Genomic DNA, 26,541 nt, shown 5'->3' on the forward strand with positions numbered 1-26,541 from the left:
CAAACCACAAGACAAAACCTGCAATACATCCAACATAAAATAAACCAAGTTCAAACTCTTACAATGCAGTAGGTGACAAACCAAAATCTAAACCATGCCACATCAAACTGAATGGCTAACAAGGCTGCAAATCCAGTTGCATACCTGAGTGCAAAACATGGCCCATTTTCAAGACCACACTTACCATGCCGTGACCTGGTCATTTTTGCCTTGCCAAGCGCGACTCTCCTTTGATGGACATAGTCCTGCTTTCACCATCAATCAAATACCACAATCACATGATCAAACATGGCACATACATGGTTAATTTGACAAAACAATGCACATAAATGTTGGCTTTGAACTTACCATGAACCACCACCTGCACAGCCTACGGAGGATGAGGCAAACTTTTCTGAAGAACCAAAGCTGATGAGTGCTTCTTTGGTGAAAGCTGCTAAGCAGTTTGATGCATTGGTTGCATCGCTTCCAATATCCGAGACAGGTGAAGAGGTACAGCTTAAGCGGATTGCAGAACTTCAAGCTGAAAATGATGCAATAGGTCAAGAACTTCAGAAGCAATTGGAAGCTGCGAAGAAAGAATTAAATCAAGTTCAAGAGTTGTATAGCCAAGCAACAGATAATTGTTTGAACTTGAAGAAACCGGATATCAGTTAGTTGTTTGCTGGCATAGCTCGGAGAAGAATCACAAATATGAGCTTATCTCATCTCGACTCCAACCATAACCTACAAAAATTAAACCAATTCACAATGCATCACAAACAAACCTGCAGTGTATCAGTTGTAGCTAAAGCATCAATGCACCATGACCTTGTTTGCCTTGTCACACTATGCCTGCACTCTTGCCATCATCACTAAATGCCAAGACCGTAAGCAAGGTAGGCAACAAAGAAGTGGAGTAAAGGGTGCAGCGCTATATGCATCGAGCCGGAGGACATAATTACGAACCATTTTCTTCAAGAAAGACGAGATGGACGAGTCAGAATCATATTACGGCTGCCGAATGAATGCATCTAACAAGTTGCGGTCATGGAGCTAAACCCCACACAAATGAATGCAACGGCATCGAAACCGAAACTGCATTCGTCAGGCCTGCAGCAATATCTTCTGGATAACCGAAAATCACCCTGCAAAAGAAAGATTGGGGTTAACAAGCTGAAGAACTAAAATTGAAATTCATCAGACACCATATGAACTGCAGACCTGCACCTGACCGCATAACCATCATCATGAGCCCCTTCGATACATCAGCCATTGAATATCAAGCAGGTCTCAAAAGGCCTAATGCAAGACAGTAAGCCATTTGCAGGAAATGTTCAATAAACCATAAAGGACCATGCGTGTTAATTCATTCAGTGGCACACAAAATTGGACACAAATCAAATTGAATGCAACAACTAGCTATTTGAACCATTCAAAAAGAAAGCAAACCTAAGATGAGTGTCCTACAAGCTGAACTAATGGTCATGGAGTTGGTCCAAGATGAGCCATCTATTGCATCAACATGTGTCCTGCAGAGTCCAAGTAATGCAACAATTATTCAAGACAAGCATTCAGTTCATGATCAAAAGGCAAAAAGAAAAAAGACTTCCAATCCAAACATAATCCTGCAATAGCCCACGCCTCCAAAGCTAGGCCTACAACAAATGATCAAGAGCAATAACCAAGGAGTTAAAACAGTTCAGCAAGGCCAACCAATTTGTTGCAAAAATAACTTGTCCAAGTCAGAATGTGACTTCATGCTGCAACCTCTTGATCTCCTACTGGAAGTCCAAAGAATGACCATTGGAAAGTCTGCTGCAATCCTGGTTCATAACTTTCAAACCTGACCACAAACATCATAAAAAAACAATTCAAACAATATCATGCCAAGTCCAAGAGCCAATGCTAGTGCTCTCATTACCCTCACTCAAAAAAACACAATCCTGATGTAACTCCTTTAGACAGATACAAACGGTCCTAACTCCTGTTAACAAAAGCAAACTCATTAACAAGGAGTTTGTCGAAAACAACTTTTGTTTGGTGTTTATGGTTGGGATTATTGGAACTATCATATGGAGCAACAATCAGACACTACAACTTCGATGTGGAATACATGATCAAAAAAACAGAGTTGTAATCAAACCAATGCTCCATTTAATTCACTGCAGTAAAAAGGATAAAGTAAAACAGCAAGGCAGTTAAATTCCAGAAAAAATCCCAAAACAGAATAGAGACAAAAACAAAGAAGAAGGCACATGCTCAGGTTACCTGTTCCAGATCCAAGTATCAAACGAGATGGACCAAATTCTGAGCATCAAAAAAGTGTTTTGCAGGAACGCCTCTTTTGAACACAAGGGCACCAATTTGAAACCCTAGCTGCAGAAATATAAAAGGAGAAGAGAATCAGGAATTAACAACAGAAAAACTTCGAGGCGGAAAATCTCAAACAAAAACCCTAAAATCCCAAAATCGATTACCTGGATTGGGAGGCCAGCTTCTTCACGCCTTTCACCACCGCCGTGACACTTTGTAAGAATTTCTCCTTTCTCCTTTTATCCTTTTCACTTGCTTGTTAATGGAGATATCGTGAGAGTTGAGAGAGAGTGATTCTTTGAGTTTGAGAGCATGTGAGGGTTCGTTGATGAGCGACTTTAAAGTAGAAAGTACGCGAGAGAGAGGTTTGAGAGATAGATGCGAGCGATTTTGAGAGCAGAGGGAGATTTCGTTTGAGCGAGTTTGAGAGAGAGAGGGTTGGACGCGTTTGAGAGACGATTGGGTAAGGTTGAGGGATAGCGATTCTGAGAGCAGAGAGAGGTTTCGCCTGAGAGAGTTTTGAGTTTGATGGAGAATTCGTGAGATTGTGAGAGACGGAGATGGAAGTGTCTTCTGTTTTGGTTTCCTTTTTTTTTTCTCTTTAATTTATTTTTTATACAGAATAAGTTTTAAAAAACATTAAAGGTTTTGCTTAGAATTCCTAGGTTTAGTTAATAATTGTGTTTATGTTTTCAACTTATTCCCCATTGAAAAACCCAACAGCCAGGCGACTGGGTTTAACCACGGGTAGTCCAACAGTCTTTTTTTTATTTTAGTTTTTATTCTAATGTTTATTCTATCTTAGTTTATATATCTAAATTAGCATCGTAAATAATAACTAACCATGAGTGGTCTGGTGGAGAAGGGTAGTATCATAGTCTTGAGTGGGGTGAGTTCAATACTCATGTATAGCATTTTTTTTGGCATTTTATTTCTTTTAGCTATTTTATTTTCTTTTAGCATTTTCATTTCTTTTTATGTTTATGCCTTTATTATACTCATAGTTTCATTTGTTAATAATGCAAATCTGTTTTCTCTTAATTTCACCATTCATTCAAAACCATTTTTAAACTTATAAAATCATATTTTTCTCGATTTAATATCGAGCCCATTTTCACACCCTTGTAAGTCGATTGCTTTTTAAGCATCGCCATCAACCTCACATAGCTTACTCTTGGGCTTTCTTACAATGAGCCGGTTCCTTTGCACTTACACTCATACATTGCATTATTTATTGTTTGGACCCGATTTAATTATTCCAATACTTTGAATCCCCATTCATAACAAATGTATCCCTCTCCCATGAAATGTATAATATTTATTCTTTCATTCTTTATTCATCTGTTAATACAAGAATTAAAATGAACATTCGATAACCATTTCAAAACAAGATCAAAACCTCGATCCAACGTCGAGTAATCATTTTTCAAAACCTAACAGAACTAGCACGTATTCATCAACCTTGTAAGTCGATTGCTTTATGCATCGCCATCAACCTTGTAAGTCGATTGCTTTATGCATCGCCATCAACCTTGTAAGTCGATTGCTTCATGCATCGCCATCTACCCTTATCCCTAACACTTCTCCTTGCTCCACTCGTCAACTCTTGTTCCGATCAGGTAACACCCATTAGATAGAACCCTTTGTATGATAACATAGGTAAGATTCCCATATCCTTTTGTATGATGACATAGGTAGGATTCCCATATTCTTTTGTATGATAACATAGGTAGGATTCCCATATCCTTTTGTATGATAACATTAGGTAGATATTCCCATTTGTAAATCCTAAACACCTAAGTACATATTGCATGACAACTCTAGGGCAGAGCTTCCCCATTTCTTTTAGACCTTTCCGAGCGTCTCCGATCTTGTGGCATGTAGTCCGTTCTATTGCAAAGAGGTAACTGCCTAAGACTCGATTCAGCGAGCTGCGACACCTACTGCTAGGACGTGAACACATCGCCCACTCTCCTTTGACACAACTGGTGTCCTCCTTTGTAAGTCCATGTTCAGATGGCAATCCCTATGTAGCCGAACTACGGCAACTCTGATTCTCATGTCCAGATGAGATACGTAGGCACAAGATGCGATGTCTTGCTGAGTTTGACTAACAACTAACAACTAATCCTTGTTTGCTTTCGCCCTTGTTGCGATCCTTTCTCTCGCCCTTGTTGCGATCGAGACCTTCCCTTTCTCTTGCCCTAGTTGCAATCGAGACCCTTTGTTCCCGTAGTTAGCTGAACTACGTTTTTGCTCTGATTCTCATTCCGGATGAGATAGTAGGCATAAGACGCGATGTCTTAGCGAGCACAATTACCCTTAACCCATAGGCAGCCGAGCTACGAAGACTCTGATTCTCATATTCAGATGAGATACGTATGCAGTGGATGCGACATCCGTGCGAGTCATTTCTTTGACCCCTTTCTTTTAGTAAATAGTACATTAGATAAACACACACCCTTTAGACAAGAACAACAAGAGTGGATCCCGTAGAGTATTACTGATGCGTAGGGGTGCTAATACCTTCCCTTCGCATAATCGACTCCCGAACCCAAGATTTGGTTGTGAGACCTTGTCTTTTCCTTTCCTTTCTCCAGGTTTACTTCGAGCGTTTCCTTTCCCTCCTTTGGGATAAATAACGCACGGTGGCGACTCTTCTGTCATTTCTTTCTCGCCGGTTGTTTTTTCGCACCCCTGTATTTTTCAGGCTGCGACAGCTGGCGACTCTGCTGGGGAACCGGTTTCCCTAAGCGAGTCCCTCCTAGCTTTCGTAGATTTCTTGTTTGTTGGGTGTTTATGCTTTTGTACAGTCGTTTACTTTCCGCATTTACCTGCTTTACCTTATTGCATTCATGTACATATGTTTTCTGTATCTGTGGGTTCTGTGGGTTGACTGTTTGTTGGGTTGGGATTGTTCTATGAGAGATAAGCCCACTACCCAGGCTTGAGTGTACACATAGGTGTTAGAGTGGATAGTCATGAGACTTGCATGGTATGTTGCTACGTTAAGTCGTTCATGAGACCCACATTCCAGACGAGGTTTCTGTTGGATATATTTTGTCCTATGGGTGTTCCATAACGACATATATTCCTGTAGAAATCGTCGACTCTGGTGACCATTTCCCGAGAACTCAGTCAAGGCCTCTCCTCCGAGACGTGATTATGTTAGCTCTGGTGGGCGCATTCTCGCTGATCAATCCGAGGACCCCGAGACTGGGAACTTGCTTTAGGATGTCCTGTTGAGGGGAGTCAGTGGAGGTCTTTTATCCCGTAATAATGCCAAACCTTCAGTGGTAAACGTATTATTCTCGACTGAAGGGCTGAAGCTGACAAACTTCTGTTCTTAGAACCTACCAGTGAGGGGCGGGCTAAATTCAGGGAACCTTAACCTCCAACCAACCCGGTTTTCTGAAGCAGAGTTTTGGTCTTGTATTATATTCCTCAGTGGGTTTCTCTTCAGACAGTGCAACCCGACAGATGTTCAAGCAGATACAGCAGTCCTGATCTCCATGTCACTGCATTGCATCACATCATTTTGCATTCATATCACTTAATACATGTTTATCTATTCCCAGGGGTTTACATCTTCTTCTTGATTCCGGTTGGGGGTTTTTCTGGTTCTTCTGAGATGGATATTGGCAGAAAGAGACACGTCGCTTACAAGTTTCCAGTGGTTTGTTTGGAGCCTATTCAACAACTGATGAAGTTAATGGATCCTGATTCTCTAGAAGGATTCCGAAAGGATTACGGTTTGATCCTAAGTTTCGTCACGATTCTTTCCAAGGATCAACATGATGCTCTATTCACACTGCTGCAGTTCTATGACCCTCCATTGAGGTGTTTCACATTCCCGGATTATATTTTGGTCCCTACCTTGGAGGAGATTGCCAGTTTTCTCAGAGTTCCCATCAAGTCACAGTTGTTGTTCTACAGTTCTGAGTTTCTGCCCGATCTCAGCATGGTTGCTTCGGCCATATGTTTGGGGAAATCAATCTTGAAGGCTAATATGTGTCAGAAGGGAGGAGTCAGTGGTTTTCATTTGAGTTTCTTGCTAGGGGAAGCAAAGAAGAAGCTTGAAGATGGTGACCAGAGGGGTTTCAATGCTATGTTGGCTCTTTGTGTATATGGGGTTGTCCTGTTCCCTAATGTTGCCAAATTTGTGGACATGGATGCAATACGCCTTTTTGTGTTGGGTAATCCAGTGCCGACCTTGTTGGGAGATTTCTTTCATTCGGTGCATCACAGGAATGAGAATAGAAAAGGAGGATTGTTGAATTGTTGTGCGCCTTTATTTTATAAGTGGTTCAGTTCTCACCTACCCAAGTCAGGAGCGTTCGTTGATGTCGAGGACTCGTTGAGTTGGTCGAAGAGATTGATGGGGTTGAGAGCTGAAGATATTTCTTGGTGGTCTGACCGGAGCTTGCTTCGGGCGGATATTATTCACAGTTGTGGGAACTTCCCAAATGTACCGTTGGTAGGAAGAAGAGGAGGAATCAACTATAATCCTTCTCTAGCAGTCAGACAGTTTGGATATGCTTTAAGAACTCCGCCTTTGGAAAAGGATGTGGAAGAATCTCCGTTTTTCCATTCTTCGCCTGATTTGACTGTATCCCGTAAGGCAGCTGAGGCCTGGCTCAAGGTGATCAAGAGAGGAAGAACTGTGCTTGGAAAAGGAGATTGTAGAACTTACCCTCAGTATGGAGAGTGGCTTCAAGGAAGAGTCGAAGAGTTGGGTCTGCCGTTTCCTATAGAAGAACCTTTGTATCCACCGACTCCTGCGCGATCAACAATGGTGAGCCGAGAGGAGTATGACAAATTGAAGAAAGCCATGGAGGATCTTCAAATTGAAAACTCGGAGTTAAGTGTGAAGTTGCAAGACTATATGCATCAATTCCATGAGGCAGAATATCAGAAGGGGGAAGCCGTCAGATTGCAAGGGGAAGCAGAAAGGAAATTAGCTGTGGAGGTGGACTTCTTCAGGAAGACAGACAAGGCCTTGGGATCATCCAGTTCTGAGTTGAGACGAGTCAAGCAACAATTAATGGATGCTCATGGTAAATTAGCTGGGTGGCAAGAGCGATGGGATGCATTTTCAACTTCTCGGAAGGAAAAGGAGGAGGAGATGGTGACCGAACTGACTGGTCAGATGGAGAAATTAAAGACTTTGCTGAAGGAGAAGAACAATGAGCTTCTGTGCGCCCGTTCTACCAATGGTTACATCACCGATCAACTCAATGAGGCTCGAGGACAGATTGAAGAACTTAAGGTGTTGGCAGGTTTGAAGAAATCCAGACTTGAAGAGGTATTCAGAGAAGATGATGGGAATTACTACAGAGAGCACATCAACGAGTTGGATGGAGTTATTCACCAAAGGAATCTGCTTATCCGGCGTTTGATAGAATTCCCAGATCATCCTGACACGATAGCATTGCTGGCTGAAGTGAGGAGCAGTCCTCATGGTTTGTACACAGGAGGCTGAGTCCTGATTTTTGCTCCTCCCTTTACTTATTGCTTTGTTGTTGTGTAGTGATGATCCACAGGCTTGTTGTGGAGATCCTCTTTTGATGTATTTTCGGCTAAGGCCCCTTTCCTTGAACTTGTTTGTATGGTGGTTTCCCTTTATTGCATATTGATCTCGGAAATTTATCCATGACTCGGTCTTCTTGCACTATTCACCTGATGTGAGACTGGAATCAAGGGGGTAGAATACCTTTTGGATTTGATAAACATGTCATTGCATTTACATATTCATGTTTATATCTTGCATAACAGGTACCGCTGCGGTGTTCTCATGTTATTTGGTGTTCCACTAGCAGGATAGCTGATTCAGGAATTCACCGGTACGGTACCCGCAGAAACCAGCAGAAAGCTATGGAGGGTCTACAAGCAGAACTTGCTGAGATGAGGGTCCGCATGAACCAGTTCATGGACGTGGTTCAGGGAGTAGCGCAAGGGCAGCAAGAGATTAGACAAATGATACAAAGGAATCCCGCAACTACTCAACCAGAGATCGTGACTGATCCTCCAATTGCAGAGGTTAATGGACCGGGGCCTGTCCCAATCCCACATAACAACCACGATCAACAACCCATTCACGATGATCAAGATGATCAGTTCTTGCTGCCAGAAGACTTTGGTTTGGGCCATGGCATGGATCCTATGTTTAGGAGATTAGAGGAGAGGCTGAAGGCGGTGGAAGGACAAAACCCCCTGGGGGTAGATGTTTCTGACTTGGGATTGGTCCCAGGCGTGAGGGTCCCACCGAAGTTCAAAGTCCCAATCTTTGACAAGTACAACGGTAGCTCTTGCCCGAAGACCCATGTGCAAGCCTACTTCCGAAAGATGGTTGCATACTCTGATGACGAGAAGCTACTTATGTACTTCTTCCAGGACAGCCTAGCTGGGGCATCCCTGGAATGGTACATGAGGTTGGATAGAGCCCATATCCGTTGCTGGAGGGATTTGGCAGAGGCTTTTGTGAAGCAATACCAGTATAATGCAGACATGGCCCCGGACAGAACTCAACTCCAGAATCTGTCTCTAAAAAGCAATAAGTGCTTCAGGGAGTACGCTCAACGCTGGAGGGAGACAGCTTCCCGTGTTCAACCTCCCATGTTGGAAAAGGAAATGGCCAACATGTTCATGAATACGTTGCCTGGACCTTACCTGGAGCGTCTGGTGGGGTGCAATGCCTCCAACTTTGCTGATGTGGTCTCTACCGGAGAGAGGGTAGAGAATTACCTGAAGACCTACAAGAGCCACAATGGAGGTGGATCTTCATTAGGAGTAAAGAAGCCATTTATGGGAGGACAGAAGCAGAGGGAAGGGGGCGTGAATTCCGTGTCTTCATATCAAAATAGGAATAACCAAGGGAATAACTTTCAAAACTATCATCAGCGACCGTTTGTTGCAGCTGTGACTATTCCGGCTGCAGCACCACTACAACAACAACAACCAGGTAACAAACCCACCTATCAACAGAGGCAGAGGATGATGGACCGGCGTTTCGACACTCTTCCAATGTCGTGTGCTCAACTGCTTGCTAGTCTTCAACAGCTACAACTTGTGCAGCTACGCACTCTGGCTCCTCCGGTTGGTAGACTTCCGGCGGGTTACGATGCCAATGCTAGGTGTAGTTTCCACTCTGGGGCACCTGGCCACAATATCGAGAACTGTAAAGCTTTTAAGCACGTAGTTCAGGACCTCATTGATTCAAAGGCTATCAGCCTTGCACCGGCTCCTAATGTCGTCAACAATCCCATGCCACAGCATGGTGGTGCAAATGTTAATATGCTGGAAGAAGAAGCCAAGTCCGTTAAGGATGTGTTGAAGTTGAAGACCCCGTTGCTGGAAATTAAGGAATGCTTGCTGAAGGCCGATGTTTTCCCCGGTTGTGGGAAAGGTTGTTTGGATTGCGCTACACAAGATAAGGATTGCTTGAAGCTGCAGCAGGGTATCCAGGTCTTGCTTGACAATGGTACCCTTCAAGTTGAAGACTTGTCTGTCAAAGAGTTTGCTGAAGGGGTAGTTGAAGAGGTGTTTGAAGATGCTGTTGAAGAATTCACAGATGTTGTTCCTGCTGATTGTGTATTTCCCATTGATGTATTTAATTTTTCAAATGTTGTTACTGATATACCAAACAATGTGTCTGATCTTGATGTAACTGAACTTGATTCCGGTGTTCCGGATGTTTTTGTTTCAATGAATGAAATTCCCGAGTATGACTATGATGTCGCTACTATCACCATATTTTACCCGACTAATCAGATCAGTGTGCCAGAAGCACAACCAGTGCCACCAGTGCGACCGGCCGCTATGATAATCACAACCCCTGGTCCTTTACCTTTCACCAGTGAAAGGGCCATTCCGTGGCATTATGGGGGGAATGTATACACACACGATCATGGGGTGGAACGACCTTTGAAGGTAGAAGAGGGTCAGAAGTCTGAACTCGAAGTTGAAGGTCCCGCAGTGGACAATGTTGGTGGAATCGGGCGATTCACCAGGAGTGGCAGACTATTCTCGCCACCCGTTACCCAAACTGAGAGCACTGATGCCGCGGTTAAGGCCAAAGGCAAACAAGTTGTAAATGAGGGTACCTCTGCACCCCAAGCTGGCTCTGAGCCCACTTTTGCGAAGGATGTGGACGAGCTTCTGAGAATCATAAAGAAAAGCGATTACAGGGTAGTCGATCAGTTGATTCAGACGCCGTCTAAGATATCCATTCTCTCACTCCTGTTGTGTTCAGAGGCACACAGGGAGGCACTTCTGAAGGTCCTTAATGCTGCATATGTGCCTCAGGAGATCTCAGTAAACCAACTAGAAGGGATCATTGCAAATGTTCATGCAAGCAACGGGTTGGGTTTTACTGATTCTGACTTAACACCAGCTGGACGCAACCATAACAAAGCTTTGCATATCTCAATGGAATGCAAAGACACCATGTTATCTCATGTTCTGGTGGATACAGGTTCCTCTCTCAATGTGCTACCCAAGAGAGCCCTGTCAAAGTTAGAAGTAGAAGGTTTGATCTTGAAACCTTCCGATCTCATGGTGAGAGCCTTCGATGGTTCTAAGAGGTCGGTGTTTGGAGAGGTAGAATTGCCAATTCAGATTGGATCACAAACCTTCAACACCGTATTCTATGTGATGGATATCAGTCCCTCGTACAGTTGCCTTCTGGGTCGTCCTTGGATCCACAATGCTGGGGCAGTCTCCTCAACACTGCATCAGAAGATCAAGTTCCCAGTCAATGAAAGAATTGTCACCGTCTGTGGTGAGGAGGACATACTGGTAAGTAACCTGTCTACCTTCAAGTACGTAGAGGTAGAAGGTGAAATTCATGAGACTCTCTGTCAGGCCTTTGAGTCAGTTCAGATCAAGGATGCAGCTCCGGTGGAAGGGGTTAAAGCAGGAGCCCATATCTCATCCTTCAAGCAGGCGCAAGCCTTGGTGGATTCAGGTATTGCTCCCGGTTGGGGACGTCTGTTGGAGTTACCAATGAAGGACGACAAGTTCGGGATTGGGTATCAACCAACGCTGACTTCTACAACTTCAGCATTTCAGACTCGTCAGGGGACGATTACTTTCTCCAGTGCTGGCGTCATCCAATATGGCCAGATCTCTGCGATCAACGATGAAAATGGAGATAGTGATTGCGACATCGACAACTGGGTGCGTCCGAGGATTCCTGGTGAAGTCATCAACAATTGGTCTGCCGAGGAAATTGTCCAAGTCACTCTTCTAGAGGAGTAATTTTTCTTTGTTTATTCCTGCATGTCCAAGTCTTATGTTCCGCCCAGGGCGTAATGACTCATTGTAGGGCTCATCTATGTGAATACCTGCATTGTTTATCATAAATGAAGGACGTCTTTTGCATTCAAAATCTTGTTCACTGTTTTTCTATTTTTACAGTTTTCAAAATTTCAAAAGAATAAAAATATTTGGCAATGTTTTGTTTAGTTTTCACTCACTGTTCACACTCATAAGCACATACCATCACTCATGCAGATGCACATCACCGGATCCTATTGATAACGATTCTGCTATGGCTCGCTTCGACTTCGAAAACCCAATCTTCCAAGCTGAAGAAGAGGGTGATGAAGACTGTGAACTCCCTGAAGAACTTGCCAGGCTGTTAAAACAGGAGGAAAGGGTCATTCAACCGCATCAAGAGTCTACTGAAGTGATTAATCTTGGCACCGAGGACGTCAAGAAAGAAATCAAGATAGGGGCTACTTTGGAAGATAATGTGAAGAAGGGGTTGATTGAACTGTTGCAAGAGTATGTTGACGTCTTCGCTTGGTCTTCTCAGGATATGCCAGGGCTTGACACAGACATTGTGGTACACCGTTTACCTCTCAAAGAGGGTTGTCCTCCGGTCAAGCAGAAGCTCAGAAGAACAAGACCAGAGATGGTTGTCAAGATAAAAGAAGAAGTGCAGAAACAGTTGGATGCAGGGTTCCTAGCGGTTACCAATTATCCGCCATGGGTTGCAAATATCGTTCCAGTACCTAAGAAGGATGGAAAGGTACGGATGTGTGTCGACTACCGGGATCTGAACAGAGCTAGCCCTAAAGATGATTTCCCATTACCTCACATCGATGTTTTGGTGGATAACACATCTCAGTTCTCGGTATTCTCCTTCATGGATGGCTTTTCTGGCTATAACCAAATCAAGATGGCACCAGAAGACATGGAGAAGACAACTTTCATAACCCCATGGGGCACCTTCTGCTACAAGGTGATGCCGTTTGGTCTGAAAAATGCTGGGGCAACATATCAACGAGCTATGGTGACTCTGTTCCATGATATGATTCATCATGAAATCGAGGTTTATGTGGATGATATGATTGCCAAATCTCAGACAGAAGAAGAACATCTGGTGAATCTGCAGAAACTGTTTGAGCGGTTAAGGAAATTCAAGCTGAGGCTTAATCCGAACAAATGCACTTTCGGGGTGAGATCTGGAAAATTGCTGGGTTTTATTGTTAGCGGAAAAGGGATTGAGGTGGATCCTGACAAAGTGAAAGCAATACAGGAAATGCTTGAGCCAAGAACAGAGAAGCAAGTCCGTGGTTTCTTAGGGAGGTTGAACTACATTACAAGGTTCATCTCTCATCTAACAGCCACGTGTGAGCCAATTTTCAAATTGCTGAGGAAAGATCAGTCTATCAGGTGGAACGATGATTGTCAAAGGGCTTTTGAAAAGATAAAAGAGTATTTGCAGAATCCCCCTATCCTCATGCCTCCAGTCCCAGGGAGACCGTTGATTATGTACTTGACAGTACTCGACAATTCCATGGGTTGTGTTCTCGGTCAACACGACGAGACAGGTAGAAAAGAGCATGCCATCTACTACCTGAGTAAAAAATTCACAGACTGCGAGTCGAGATACTCAATGCTTGAAAAGACATGTTGTGCACTTGCATGGGCTGCTAAGCGATTGAGACAATAAATGCTGACTCACACAACCTTACTAATCTCCAAGATGGATCCAGTCAAATACATATTTGAGAAGCCAGCTCTCACCGGAAGGGTTGCTCGTTGGCAAATGGTACTGACAGAGTATGATATCCAGTATACATCCCAGAAAGCCATCAAGGGGAGTATTCTGTCAGACTATCTTGCTCAGCAACCGATTGAAGACTACGAGCCGATGAAGTTTGATTTTCCAGATGAAGACATCATGTTCCTCAAGATGAAAGACTGTGAAGAGCCGGTTGTTGGGGAGGGACCTGATCCAGACGAAAAGTGGACTTTGTTGTTTGATGGGGCCGTCAATGCCAAAGGAAGTGGAATTGGCGCTGTCATTACTACTCTGAAAGGTGCCCACATGCCTTTCACCGCTCGTCTGACTTTCGAGTGCACCAATAATGAAGCTGAGTACGAGGCCTGTATCTTGGGTATTGAGCAAGCCATTGATTTGAGAATCAAGACTCTGGACATCTTCGGAGATTCAGCTCTAGTGATCAATCAAGTGAATGGTGATTGGAATACTCTCCAACCCACTCTGGTCCCCTACAGAGATTACACGAGAAGACTGTTGACTTTCTTCACAACAGTAAAGCTGTATCATATACCTCGTGATGAGAACCAGATGGCAGATGCTCTTGCTACTCTATCCTCCATGATCAAGGTGGTTCGGTGGAACCATGCTCCTAGGATCGATGTTATGCGCCTTGATAGGGCCGCGTATGTGTTTGCTGCTGAACTGGTAGTCGATGACAAGCCCTGGTATCACGATATCAAGTGCTTTCTGAAGAATCAAGAGTACCCTGCAGGGGCATCCAACAATGACAGAAAGACTTTGAGAAGATTGGCAGGCAGTTTCTTCTTGAACAGAGACGATGTATTGTATAAGAGAAACTTTGACATGGTCTTGCTCAGATGCGTGGACAGACACGAAGCGGACATGTTAATGCAGGAAGTTCACGAAGGTTCCTTCGGTACTCATGCCGGCGGACATGCAATGGCTAAGAAATTGTTGAGGGCGGGTTATTATTGGATGACCATGGAATCAGATTGTTTCAAGTATGCTCGGAAATGCCATAAATGCCAGATTTATGCTGATAAGGTGCATGTACCGCCGAATCCTCTGAATGTGATGTCTTCGCCGTGGCCGTTTGTTATGTGGGGCATTGACATGATTGGAAAGATTGAGCCGACTGCTTCCAATGGGCATCTCTTCATCCTTGTTGCCATCGACTATTTCACCAAGTGGGTCGAAGCAGCATCGTTCGCGAATGTCACCAGACATGTGGTTGCCCGTTTCATTAAGAAGGAAATCATTTGTCGCTATGGGATTCCCGAGAGAATCATTACCGATAATGGTTCTAATCTCAACAACAAAATGATGAAGGAGTTGTGTTAGAACTTCAACATTCAGCATCACAATTCTTCCCCTTATCGTCCTAAGATGAACGGTGTTGTTGAGGCAGCAAATAAGAACATAAAGAAGATTGTGCAGAAGATGGTCGTTACGTACAGAGATTGACACGAGATGTTACCCTTCGCCTTGCATGGGTACCGCACTTCAGTACGTACGTCGACCGGGGCGACCCCTTACACCCTTGTGTATGGTATGGAAGCAGTCCTACCTATTGAAGTGGAGATTCCTTCTCTAAGAGTCCTGTTGGATGTCAAGTTAGATGAAGCTGAATGGATTCGGACAAGGTTCAATGAGTTGAGTCTTATCGAAGAGAAGCGAATGGCAGCCATTTGTCATGGGCAGTTGTATCAGAGTCGGATGAAGAGAGCCTTTGACCAGAAAGTGCGTCCTCGATGTTTCCAAGTTGGAGATTTAGTGTTGAAAAGGATCCTTCCTCCTCAGACAGATCACAGGGGCAAGTGGACTCCTAACTATGAGGGACCGTATATCGTCACCAAGGTTTTCGATGGTGGGGACTTAATGCTTGCAACGATGGATGGTGAAGACTTCACTTCCCCTGTGAACTCAGACGCAGTTAAAAAATACTTCGCATGAGATAGACCCGCTGGACAGTAAAAAGAACAGTCCAGGCAAAAATGGGCATCCTGACGAACCAAGAAAATGAAAAGGTTCGGGCAAAAGTTAAGGATTAAAAATGAAAAGATCGTACACCCGGTAAGTTGAAAACCTGAAAGGGCAACTTAGGCAAAAATGGATATCCCGGTGGATTGAAAACCCGAAAGGGCGATCTAGGCAAAAGTTAGGGATTTAGCGAATGACTGCGTTCTGAGTTAGTTCTGAATCTCATCTCATGTCGATGACTGGAAACTTTCAAAAGGAAGAAAACAATCTAATCATCTTTTCAGAAGGCTGATCATCTGGAAGATCTTGAAGACGGGCAAGTCATAGCAGAATTGGAACCCAATAAGAAATCCATTTCACATTGCCATTAGATTAATTCTTGTTTTGTGATTACCTCTTTCTAGGGATTGCTTCCTGATGTAAATGCCTATTCAGAGGCCATTCAATCAATAAATCATGTTATTCAATATATCTCTGTTTTCATTTTCATTTTACTGTTTTGTTTGCAAAAATGACGTCCGAATTTTTGATAAAACATTGCATCATGACACATAAGGGCTTTACAGGTATATGCTTAATAAACATTTAAAGTTGTTGTGAATCTTAAGTGCTTTGGATCATCTATCCAGAACAGATACCCTCGGGGCATTTCCTGAGCATGTGTGTCAGACTATACACTCCCCAGCAGAGTTGACAGTACCAGACTGTATCTTCCCAGCAGAAGCAGCTGCTCCTCAGAGTTCGATGTCAGATCGAGGATTTCAATCCCAGTTCGATGATCTCTTTCCTGGAAGCATAACCTCGGTACCGTATCGGTGTTTGCTCTCCCCTGCTGAGTCATCTCTCGTAGATTATGGTTTCCAGAACCACTATCGCTTCCCTCAACAACAGGTTTCCAGCGCCGTTCTCTCCCCAGTCAGAGTCTCGGTATCTCGCCATTGCCAGAACACCGCGCGGCCGGTCATTTCCCCACATAGTTCATTATGTTGTGCATCTCCAACAGTAAAAGCCCTCGAATAGTGTGTGTGGTTTGTGTCATACCCCGATTTTGACCCTGAAATTTTTCCCAGTCAATCACCCGTATGGTCATAAAATTTTGCTTCATGCTCAGATGATGGCCCAAGGTTTGATTGGATTTAAGTTTTGTGTTGTCCTGTGGACGAGTTGGTATATCAGGTACCATAATGTAGTTTTGAATCAGGGGAAAGTTGATTTCAATGTAGTGTTGGATCGGAGGAAAGTTGGTTTTGGGTTGAATGCTTGGAATTTGAGCCATCATGAATATCTGTTAAGGATGAAAGACAAATAATCCCGCTAATAAATAGATAACTCTTGTTGATGTTTTGATCACTCTATTGTATTATGGATTAGAGTGTATTGAATGAATCAATGGCCGACATTATTTATTTCCTTTAAACGGTCAAGTATGTTTTTGAGAATGGATTAGCTTTAGAGAATCTTACTTTTTGAAGGGTACATTTTGCAAGATCACAACATACTTGGAGTGTACATTTGGTAATAATGGAAGTAGCTATTTGTCCACGTGCAGCAGAAGCCAGTTTTCATGTGTCCTCTGTAAGTCAACAACAAGAAATTGATGTTTAGGAAAGGGGCTCAATATTGGCGCTGAATTGTTTGGGAGGAAAGACTCATCACTTATGCCATTCAACGCAATTGTACAGTCTCATTTATGGAGACAGTAGATGATAAGGCTGCTATATCATACACTCCAGTCTGATTTTGAACCAAATTCATCAAAAATTTCCAAACTAGGAACTTAAAGAAAAGTGGAAGCACTCCTTTAAAGTTTCATCGCAAGGAACGACTTCACGTAGTTTCTATAGCTGCTGGAATGGTACACAGCATGGCTCTTACAGAAAATGGTGCATTATTTTGTTGGGTCTCCTCAGATCCTGATCTTAGATGCCAGCAGTTATATGCAATGTGTGGGAGAAATATGGTGAGCATATTAGCTGGAAAGTACTGGACTGCAGCAGCGACAGCTACAGGTGATGTTTACATGTGGGACGGGAAGAAAGGTAAGGATAAGCCGCTTGTTGCAACTCGGATGCCGGGTGTAAAGAAGGCTACTTCAATTTCAGTTGGTGAAACATATTTATTAATTGTGGCTTCCCTGTATCATCCTGTCTACCCTATCGACATGATTGATGATTCTCAGAAGACATTTTATTAATATGGAGTTCAACGAAGACATTTTATTAGTTGGTGAAACACATTTATTAATATGGAGTTCAACGAAGACATTTTATTCGAGGATACCAATTCCCATAATACAATATATACAGTTCAAAATGATAATCTTAGACAGAGATCTACACCCAGCTTAAAAAGTGTCTTTGTGAAAAAGCAGCAGCAGAGTGTCTGCTGGAGCCACGAAATGCCATACAATTGCTTGAGATTGCTGATTCTCTTGGAGCAGATGATTTGAAGAAATGTTGCGAGGACATTGTCGTGCGCAATCTTGATTATATATTTTCAGTTTCAGCACATGCTGTAGCAAGTGCCTCACTAGATATTTTGGCGATCCTCGAAGGGTTGTTAGACCAGAGATCATCCGAGGCATGGAGTTACCGTCGACTCCCTACTCCAACTGCTACACTCCCCGTCATCATTGACAGTGAAGAGGATGATAATGAGATAGAGTGTCAAAAGACCTATGACAAACCCATGAAAATATCTGCACTGAAATTGGAGAAAGCTCAAAGGTCAGGTTCCTTTCTACAGCCCAAGGATGATCCTGATAGTGAAATCTCCAAAGTAGTTCGAGCTATAAGGAAGAAGTTGCGGCAGATCGAGATGCTCGAAACTAAGCAGTCAACATTCAATCATGACAGCATAACAGATGGGCAAACCACAAGACAAAACCTGCAATACATCCAACATAAAAGCAACCAAGTTCAAACTCTTACAATGCAGTAGGTGACAAACCAAAATCTAAACCATGCCACATCAAACTGAATGGCTAACAAGGCTGCAAATCCAGTTGCATACCTGAGTGCAAAACATGGCCCATTTTTAAGACCACACTTACCATGCCGTGACCTGGTAATTTTTGCCTTGCCAAGCGCGACTCTCCTTTGATGGACATAGTCCTGCTTTCACCATCAATCAAATACCACAATCACATGATCAAACATGGCACATACATGGTTAATTTGACAAAACAATGCACATAAATGTTGGCTTTGAACTTACCATGAACCACCACCTGCACAGCCTACGGAGGATGAGGCAAACTTTTCTGAAGAACCAAAGCTGATGAGTGCTTCTTTGGTGAAAGCTGCTAAGCAGTTTGATGCATTGGTTGCATCGCTTCCAATATCCGAGACAGGTGAAGAGGTACAACTTAAGCGGATTGCAGAACTTCAAGCTGAAAATGATGCAATAGGCCAAGAACTTCAGAAGCAATTGGAAGCTGCGGAGAAAGAATTAAATCAAGTTCAAGAGTTGTATAGCCAAGCAACAGATAATTGTTTGAACTTGAAGAAACCGGATATCAGTTAGTTGTTTGCTGGCATAGCTCGGAGAAGAATCACAAATATGAGCTTATCTCATCTCGACTCCAACCATAACCTGCAAAAATTAAACCAATTCACAATGCATCACAAACAAACCTGCAGTGTATCAGTTGTAGCTAAAGCATCAATGCACCATGACCTTGTTTGCCTTGTCACACTATGCCTGCACTCTTGCCATCATCACTAAATGCCAAGACCGTAAGCAAGGTAGGCAACAAAGAAGTGGAATAAAGGGTGCAGCGCTATATGCATCGAGCCGGAGGACATAATTACGAACCATTTTCTGCAAGAAAGACGAGATGGACGAGTCAGAATCATATTACGGCTGCCGAATGAATGCATCTAACAAGTTGCGGTCATGGAGCTAAACCCCACACAAATGAATGCAACGGCATCGAAACCGAAACTGCATTCGTCAGGCCTGCAGCAATATCTTCTGGATAACCGAAAATCACCCTGCAAAAGAAAGATTGGGGTTAACAAGCTGAAGAACTAAAACTGAAATTCATCAGACACCATATGAACTGCAGACCCGCACCTGACCGCATAACCATCATCATGAGCCCCTTCGATACAGCAGCCATTGAATATCAAGCAGGTCTCAAAAGGCCTAATGCAAGACAGTAAGCCATTTGCAGGAAATGTTCAATAAACCACAAAGGACCATGCGTGTTAATTCATTCAGTGGCACACAAAATTGGACACAAATCAAATTGAATGCAACAACTAGTTATTTGAACCATTCAAAAAGAAAGCAAACGTAAGATGAGTGTCCTACAAGCTAAACTAATGGTCATGGAGTTGGTCCAAGATGAGCCATCTATTGCATCAACATGTGTCCTGCAGAGTCCAAGTAATGCAGCAATTATTCAAGACAAGCATTCAGTTCATGATCAAAAGGCAAAAAGAAAAAAGACTTCCAATCCAAACATAATCCTGCAATAGCCCACGCCTCCAAAGCTAGGCCTACAACAAATGATCAAGAGCAATAACCAAGGAGTTAAAACAGTTCAGCAAGGCCAACCAATTTGTTGCAAAAATAACTTGTCCAAGTCAGAATGTGACTTCATGCTGCAACCTCTTGATCTCCTACTGGAAGTCCAAAGAATGACCATTGGAAAGTCTGCTGCAATCCTGGTTCATAACTTTCAAACCTGACCACAAACATCATAAAAAAACAATTCAAACAATATCATGCCAAGTCCAAGAGCCAATGATAGTGCTCTCATTACCCTCACTCAAAAAAACACAATCCTGATGTAACTCCTTTAGACAGATACAAACGGTCCTAACTCCTGTTAACAAAAGCAAACTCATTAACAAGGAGTTTGTCGAAAACAGCTTTTGTTTGGTGTTTATGGTTGGGATTATTGGAACTATCATATGGAGCAACAATCAGACACTACAACTTCGATGTGGAATACATGATCAAAAAAACAGAGTTGTAATCAAACCAATGCTCCATTTAATTCACTGCAGTAAAAAGGATAAAGTAAAACAGCAAGGCAGTTAAATTCCAGAAAAAATCCCAAAACAGAATAGAGACAAAAACAAAGAAGAAGGCACATGCTCAGGTTACCTGTTCCAGATCCAAGTATCAAACGAGATGGACCAAATTCTGAGCATCAAAAAAGTGTTTTGCAGGAACGCCTCTTTTGAACACAAGGGCACCAATTTGAAACCCTAGCTGCAGAAATATAAAAGGAGAAGAGAATCAGGAATTAACAACAGAAAAACTTGGAGGCGGAAAATCTCAAACAAAAACCCTAAAATCCCAAAATCGATTACCTGGATTGGGAGGGCAGCTTCTTCACGCCTTTCACCACCGCCGTGACACTTTGTAAGAATTTCTCCTTTTTCCTTTTATCCTTTTCACTTGCTTGTTAATGGAGATATCGTGAGAGTTGAGAGAGAGTGATTCTTTGAGTTTGAGAGCGTGTGAGGGTTCGTTGATGAGCGACTTTGAGGTAGAAAGTACGCGAGAGAGAGGTTTGAGAGATAGATGCGAGCGATTTTGAGAGCAGAGGGAGATTTCGTTTGAGCGAGTTTGAGAGAGAGAGGGTTGGACGCGTTTGGGAGACGATTGGGTAAGGTTGAGGGATAGCGATTCTGAGAGCAGAGAGAGGTTTCGCCTGAGAGAGTTTTGAGTTTGATGGAGAATTCGTGAGATTGTGAGAGACGGAGACGGAAGTGTCTTCTGTTTTGGTTTCCTTTTTTTTTTTCTCTTTAATTTATTTTTTATACAGAATAAGTTTTAAAAAACATTAAAGGTTTTGCTTAGAATTCCTAGGTTTAGTTAATAATTGTGTTTATGTTTTCAACTTATTCCCCATTGAAAAACCCAACAGCCAGGCGGCTGGGTTTAACCACGGGTAGTCCAACAGTCTTTTTTTTTATTTTAGTTTTTATTCTAATGTTTATTCTATCTTAGTTTATATATCTAAATTAGCATCATAAATAATAACTAACCATGAGTGGTCTGGTGGAGAAGGGTAGTATCATAGTCTTGAGTGGGGTGAGTTCAATACTCATGTATAGCATTTTTTTGGCATTTTATTTCTTTTAGCTATTTTATTTTCTTTTAGCATTTTCATTTCTTTTTATGTTTATGCCTTTATTATACTCATAGTTTCATTTGTTAATAATGCAAATTTGTTTTCTCTTAATTTCACCATTCATTCAAAACCATTTTTAAACTTATAAAATCATATTTTTCTCGATTTAATATCGAGCCCATTTTCACACCCTTGTAAGTCGATTGCTTTTTAAGCATCGCCATCAACCTCACATAGCTTACTCTTGGGCTTTCTTACAATGAGCCGGTTCCTTTGCACTTACACTCATACATTGCATTATTTATTGTTTGGACCCGATTTAATTATTCCAATACTTTGAATCCCCATTCATAACAAATGTATCCCTCTTCCATGAAATATATAATATTTATTCTTTCATTCTTTATTCATCTGTTAATACAAGAATTAAAATGAACATTCGATAACCATTTCAAAACAAGATCAAAACCTCGATCCAACGTCGAGTAATCATTTTTCAAAACCTAACAGAACTAGCACGTATTCATCAACCTTGTAAGTCGATTGCTTTATGCATCGCCATCAACCTTGTAAGTCGATTGCTTTATGCATCGCCATCAACCTTGTAAGTCGATTGCTTCATGCATCGCCATCTACCCTTATCCCTAACACTTCTCCTTGCTCCACTCGTCAACTCTTGTTCCGATCAGGTAACACCCATTAGATAGAACCCTTTGTATGATAACATAGGTAAGATTCCCATATCCTTTTGTATGATGACATAGGTAGGATTCCCATATTCTTTTGTATGATAACATAGGTAGGATTCCCATATCCTTTTGTATGATAACATTAGGTAGATATTCCCATTTGTAAATCCTAAACACCTAAGTACATATTGCATGACAACTCTAGGGCAGAGCTTCCCCATTTCTTTTAGACCTTTCCGAGCGTCTCCGATCTTGTGGCATGTAGTCCGTTCTATTGCAAAGAGGTAACTGCCTAAGACTCGATTTAGCGAGCTGCGACACCTACTGCTAGGACGTGAACACATCGCCCACTCTCCTTTGACACAACTGGTGTCCTCCTTTGTAAGTCCATGTTCAGATGGCAATCCCTATGTAGCCGAACTACGGCAACTCTGATTCTCATGTCCAGATGAGATACGTAGGCACAAGATGCGATGTCTTGCCGAGTTTGACTAACAACTAACAACTAATCCTTGTTTGCTTTCGCCCTTGTTGCGATCCTTTCTCTCGCCCTTGTTGCGATCGAGACCTTCCCTTTCTCTTGCCCTAGTTGCAATCGAGACCCTTTGTTCCCGTAGTTAGCTGAACTACGTTTTTGCTCTGATTCTCATTCCGGATGAGATAGTAGGCATAAGACGCGATGTCTTAGCGAGCACAATTACCCTTAACCCATAGGCAGCCGAGCTACGAAGACTCTGATTCTCATATTCAGATGAGATACGTATGCAGTGGATGCGACATCCGTGCGAGTCATTTCTTTGACCCCTTTCTTTTAGTAAATAGTACATTAGATAAACACACACCCTTTAGACAAGAACAAAAAGAGTGGATCCCGTAGAGTATTACGGATGCGTAGGGGTGCTAATACCTTCCCTTCGCATAATCGATTCCCGAACCCAAGATTTGGTTGCGAGACCTTGTCTTTTCCTTTCCTTTCTCCAGGTTTACTTCGAGCGTTTCCTTTCCCTCCTTTGGGATAAATAACGCACGGTGGCGACTCTTCTGTCATTTCTTTCTCGCCGGTTGTTTTTTCGCACCCCTGTATTTTTCAGGCTGCGACAGCTGGCGACTCTGCTGGGGAACCGGTTTCCCTAAGCGAGTCCCTCCTAGCTTTCGTAGATTTCTTGTTTGTTGGGTGTTTATGCTTTTGTACAGTCGTTTACTTTCCGCATTTACCTGCTTTACCTTATTGCATTCATGTACATATGTTTTCTGTATCTGTGGGTTCTGTGGGTTGACTGTTTGTTGGGTTGGGATTGTTCTATGAGAGATAAGCCCACTACCCAGGCTTGAGTGTACACATAGGTGTTAGAGTGGATAGTCATGAGACTTGCGTGGTATGTTGCTACGTTAAGTCGTTCATGAGACCCACATTCCAGACGAGGTTTCTGTTGGATATATTTTGTCCTATGGGTGTTCCATAACGACATATATTCCTGTAGAAATCGTCGACTCTGGTGACCATTTCCCGAGAACTCAGTCAATGCCTCTCCTCCGAGACGTGATTATGTTAGCTCTGGTGGGCGCATTCTCGCTGATCAATCCGAGGACCCCGAGACTGGGAACTTGCTTTAGGATGTCCTATTGAGGGGAGTCAGTGGAGGTCTTTTATCCCGTAATAATGCCAAACCTTCAGTGGTAAACGTATTATTCTCGACTGAAGGGCTGAAGCTGACAAACTTCTGTTCTTAGAACCTACCAGTGAGGGGCGGGCTAAATTCAGGGAACCTTAACCTCCAACCAACCCGGTTTTCTGAAGCAGAGTTTTGGTCTTGTATTATATTCCTCAGTGGGTTTCTCTTCAGACAGTGCAACCCGACAGATGTTCAAGCAGATACAGCAGTCCTGATCTCCATGTCACTGCATTGCATCACATCATTTTGCATTCATATCACTTAATACATGTTTATCTATTCCCAGGGGTTTACATCTTCTTCTTGATTCCGGTTGGGGGTTTTTCTGGTTCTTCTGAGATGGATATTGGCAGAAAGAGACACGTCGCTTACAAGTTTCCAGTGGTTTGTTTGGAGCCTATTCAACAACTGATGAAGTTAATGGATCCTGATTCTCTAGAAGGATTCCGAAAGGATTACGGTTTGATCCTAAGTTTCGTCACGATTCTTTCCAAGGATCAACATGATGCTCTATTCACACTGCTGCAGTTCTATGACCCTCCATTGAGGTGTTTCACATTCCCGGATTATATTTTGGTCCCTACCTTGGAGGAGATTGCCAGTTTTCTCAGAGTTCCCATCAAGTCACAGTTGTTGTTCTACAGTTCTGAGTTTCTGCCCGATCTCAGCATGGTTGCTTCGGCCACATGTTTGGGAAAATCAATCTTGAAGGCTAATATGTGTCAGAAGGGAGGAGTCAGTGGTTTTCATTTGAGTTTCTTGCTAGGGGAAGCAAAGAAGAAGCTTGAAGATGGTGACCAGAGGGGTTTTAATGCTGTGTTGGCTCTTTGTGTATATGGGGTTGTCCTGTTCCCTAATGTTGCCAAATTTGTGGACATGGATGCAATACGCCTTTTTGTGTTGGGTAATCTAGTGCCGACCTTATTGGGAGATTTCTTTCATTCGGTGCTTCACAGGAATGAGAATAGAAAAGGAGGATTGTTGAATTGTTGTGCGCATTTGTTTTATAAGTGGTTCAGTTCTCACCTACCCAAGTCAGGAGCGTTCGTTGATGTCGAGGACTCGTTGAGTTGGTCGAAGAGATTGATGGGGTTGAGAGCTGAAGATATTTCTTGGTGGTCTGACCGGAGCTTGCTTCGGGCGGATATTATTCACAGTTGTGGGAACTTCCCAAATATACCGTTGGTAGGAAGAAGAGGAGGAATCAACTATAATCCTTCTCTAGCAGTCAGACAGTTTGGATATGCTTTAAGAACTCCGCCTTTGGAAAAGGATGTGGAAGAATCTCCGTTTTTCCATTCTTCGCCTGATTTGACTGTATCCCGTAAGGCAGCTGAAGCCTGGCTCAAGGTGATCAAGAGAGGAAGAACTGTGCTTGGAAAAGGAGATTGTAGAACTTACCCTCAGTATGGAGAGTGGCTTCAAGGAAGAGTCGAAGAGTTGGGTCTGCCGTTTCCTATAGAAGAACCTTTGTATCCACCGACTCCTGCGCGGTCAACAATGGTGAGCCGAGAGGAGTATGACAAATTGAAGAAAGCCATGGAGGATCTTCAAATTGAAAACTCGAAGTTAAGTGTGAAGTTGCAAGACTATATGCATCAATTCCATGAGGCAGAATATCAGAAGGGGGAAGCCGTCAGATTGCAATTACATATACCTAACCTCTTGATTTTATCAAAGATCTCACTTGTTTAATTCATGCTTTCTTCCTCCGCTCGTATTTTAATACGTATAGTGTAGTCTAACATATTTCGCCCCATGTGGGAAACTTGGCGTAAATTACCGTGGCACATGGCCTCATGTAGACCAATGAACAAACTACTGCTAGAATAGTACAATTTTATTTGCAGTTTGATAGATATATGTCATAGAATGATATCTAGGTGGAGCCAACTATCTGCTAAGACTAACACATCTTTATTTCCATAGTCCATCACCGAGCAGAAGTCAAACAAAGGTGTGGGGAGTCCATAGAAAAATACTATTTCAACAATTTACCAAATAGTAACATGACCACATTCTATTCAGGAACTGAATGTGTCTCTATACACTTCTATTGTGAACTCTAATAATATAAAAGATACTTTTACCTAAGTTTAAAACAGTAATATCTCACTAGTGTTAAAGGATACTATACAACCTTTTATCATTCCATATGGTTTATCCAACCTTAACATGAATTGCAGGATAGTTGAGTTGTTGTTTTATCTCATACGCAGCCACATAATATAACCTCAACGACCCCAAGAAATTGCTTGATAAGAACTCTAATTAAGGAAAGCTAAGTTAGAGCTTACACTTGGTTTTAGCTGATGACCTAGCAAAAGCCTTGAATTCTCGGTTCTTCTTTCTTAATAAAATGAAATACCAAATCAATCAAGGACCGGGGGGCCGATATATTAGTTTATAAACTAGTAGTGAAGTATATATAATTTATTTTTTAAAAGAAAAATTATACATTATTTTTTATCTTTTATGATATTTAATTTTTTTTAAAGTATTTAATAATTTTCTTAATTTTTTATGAATTTAATTGAAAAACACTGACATATTAAAAGGATTTTACAGCGTCAGTTAATCTTAGACGTTGGAAATAAGTTTGACTTTTATTTTAAAAACCTATAAAGTAATACAATCGACAATGTAAATCTTTTTACACTGATAGTGCATAACAATTAATTCCATTTTTTATTTGTGTAATTTTCTCAATTTTATTATTAACAAAATTATATATTTATCTCTATATATAAATAATTAATATAGTATGAATAATTA

At 42.3% G+C, this 26,541-nt stretch overlaps 2 protein-coding genes across 2 annotated transcripts; both read left to right on the forward strand.

Annotated features, from left to right (window-relative positions):
* Positions 1 to 365: 365 nt before the first annotated feature.
* On the forward strand, positions 366 to 665 carry LOC127125953 (mediator of RNA polymerase II transcription subunit 21). Its single transcript, XM_051054814.1, has one exon. It carries the CDS (start codon positions 412 to 414, stop codon positions 655 to 657), a length of 246 nt encoding a protein of 81 aa, XP_050910771.1. The 5' UTR covers positions 366 to 411; the 3' UTR covers positions 658 to 665.
* Positions 666 to 12,730: 12,065 nt separating this feature from the next.
* Positions 12,731 to 18,900, forward strand: LOC127125954 (mediator of RNA polymerase II transcription subunit 21; the record flags this gene model as incomplete). The annotated part of the gene is made up of 2 exons (XM_051054815.1): positions 12,731 to 12,741; positions 18,523 to 18,900. Coding segments are annotated over 2 exons (324 nt in total), but the record flags the coding sequence as incomplete, so codon positions are not given.
* Positions 18,901 to 26,541: the final 7,641 nt, after the last annotated feature.

This window comes from Lathyrus oleraceus, chromosome 3, assembly GCF_024323335.1.
Source record: "Lathyrus oleraceus cultivar Zhongwan6 chromosome 3, CAAS_Psat_ZW6_1.0, whole genome shotgun sequence".
In the NCBI taxonomy this organism is placed as follows: Eukaryota; Viridiplantae; Streptophyta; class Magnoliopsida; order Fabales; family Fabaceae; genus Lathyrus; species Lathyrus oleraceus.

Coding starts and splice junctions, on each gene's coding strand:
- LOC127125953 (XM_051054814.1), top strand. CDS start 412: ATGAGTGCTTCTTTGGTGAAAGCTGCTAAGCAGTTTGATGCATTGGTT.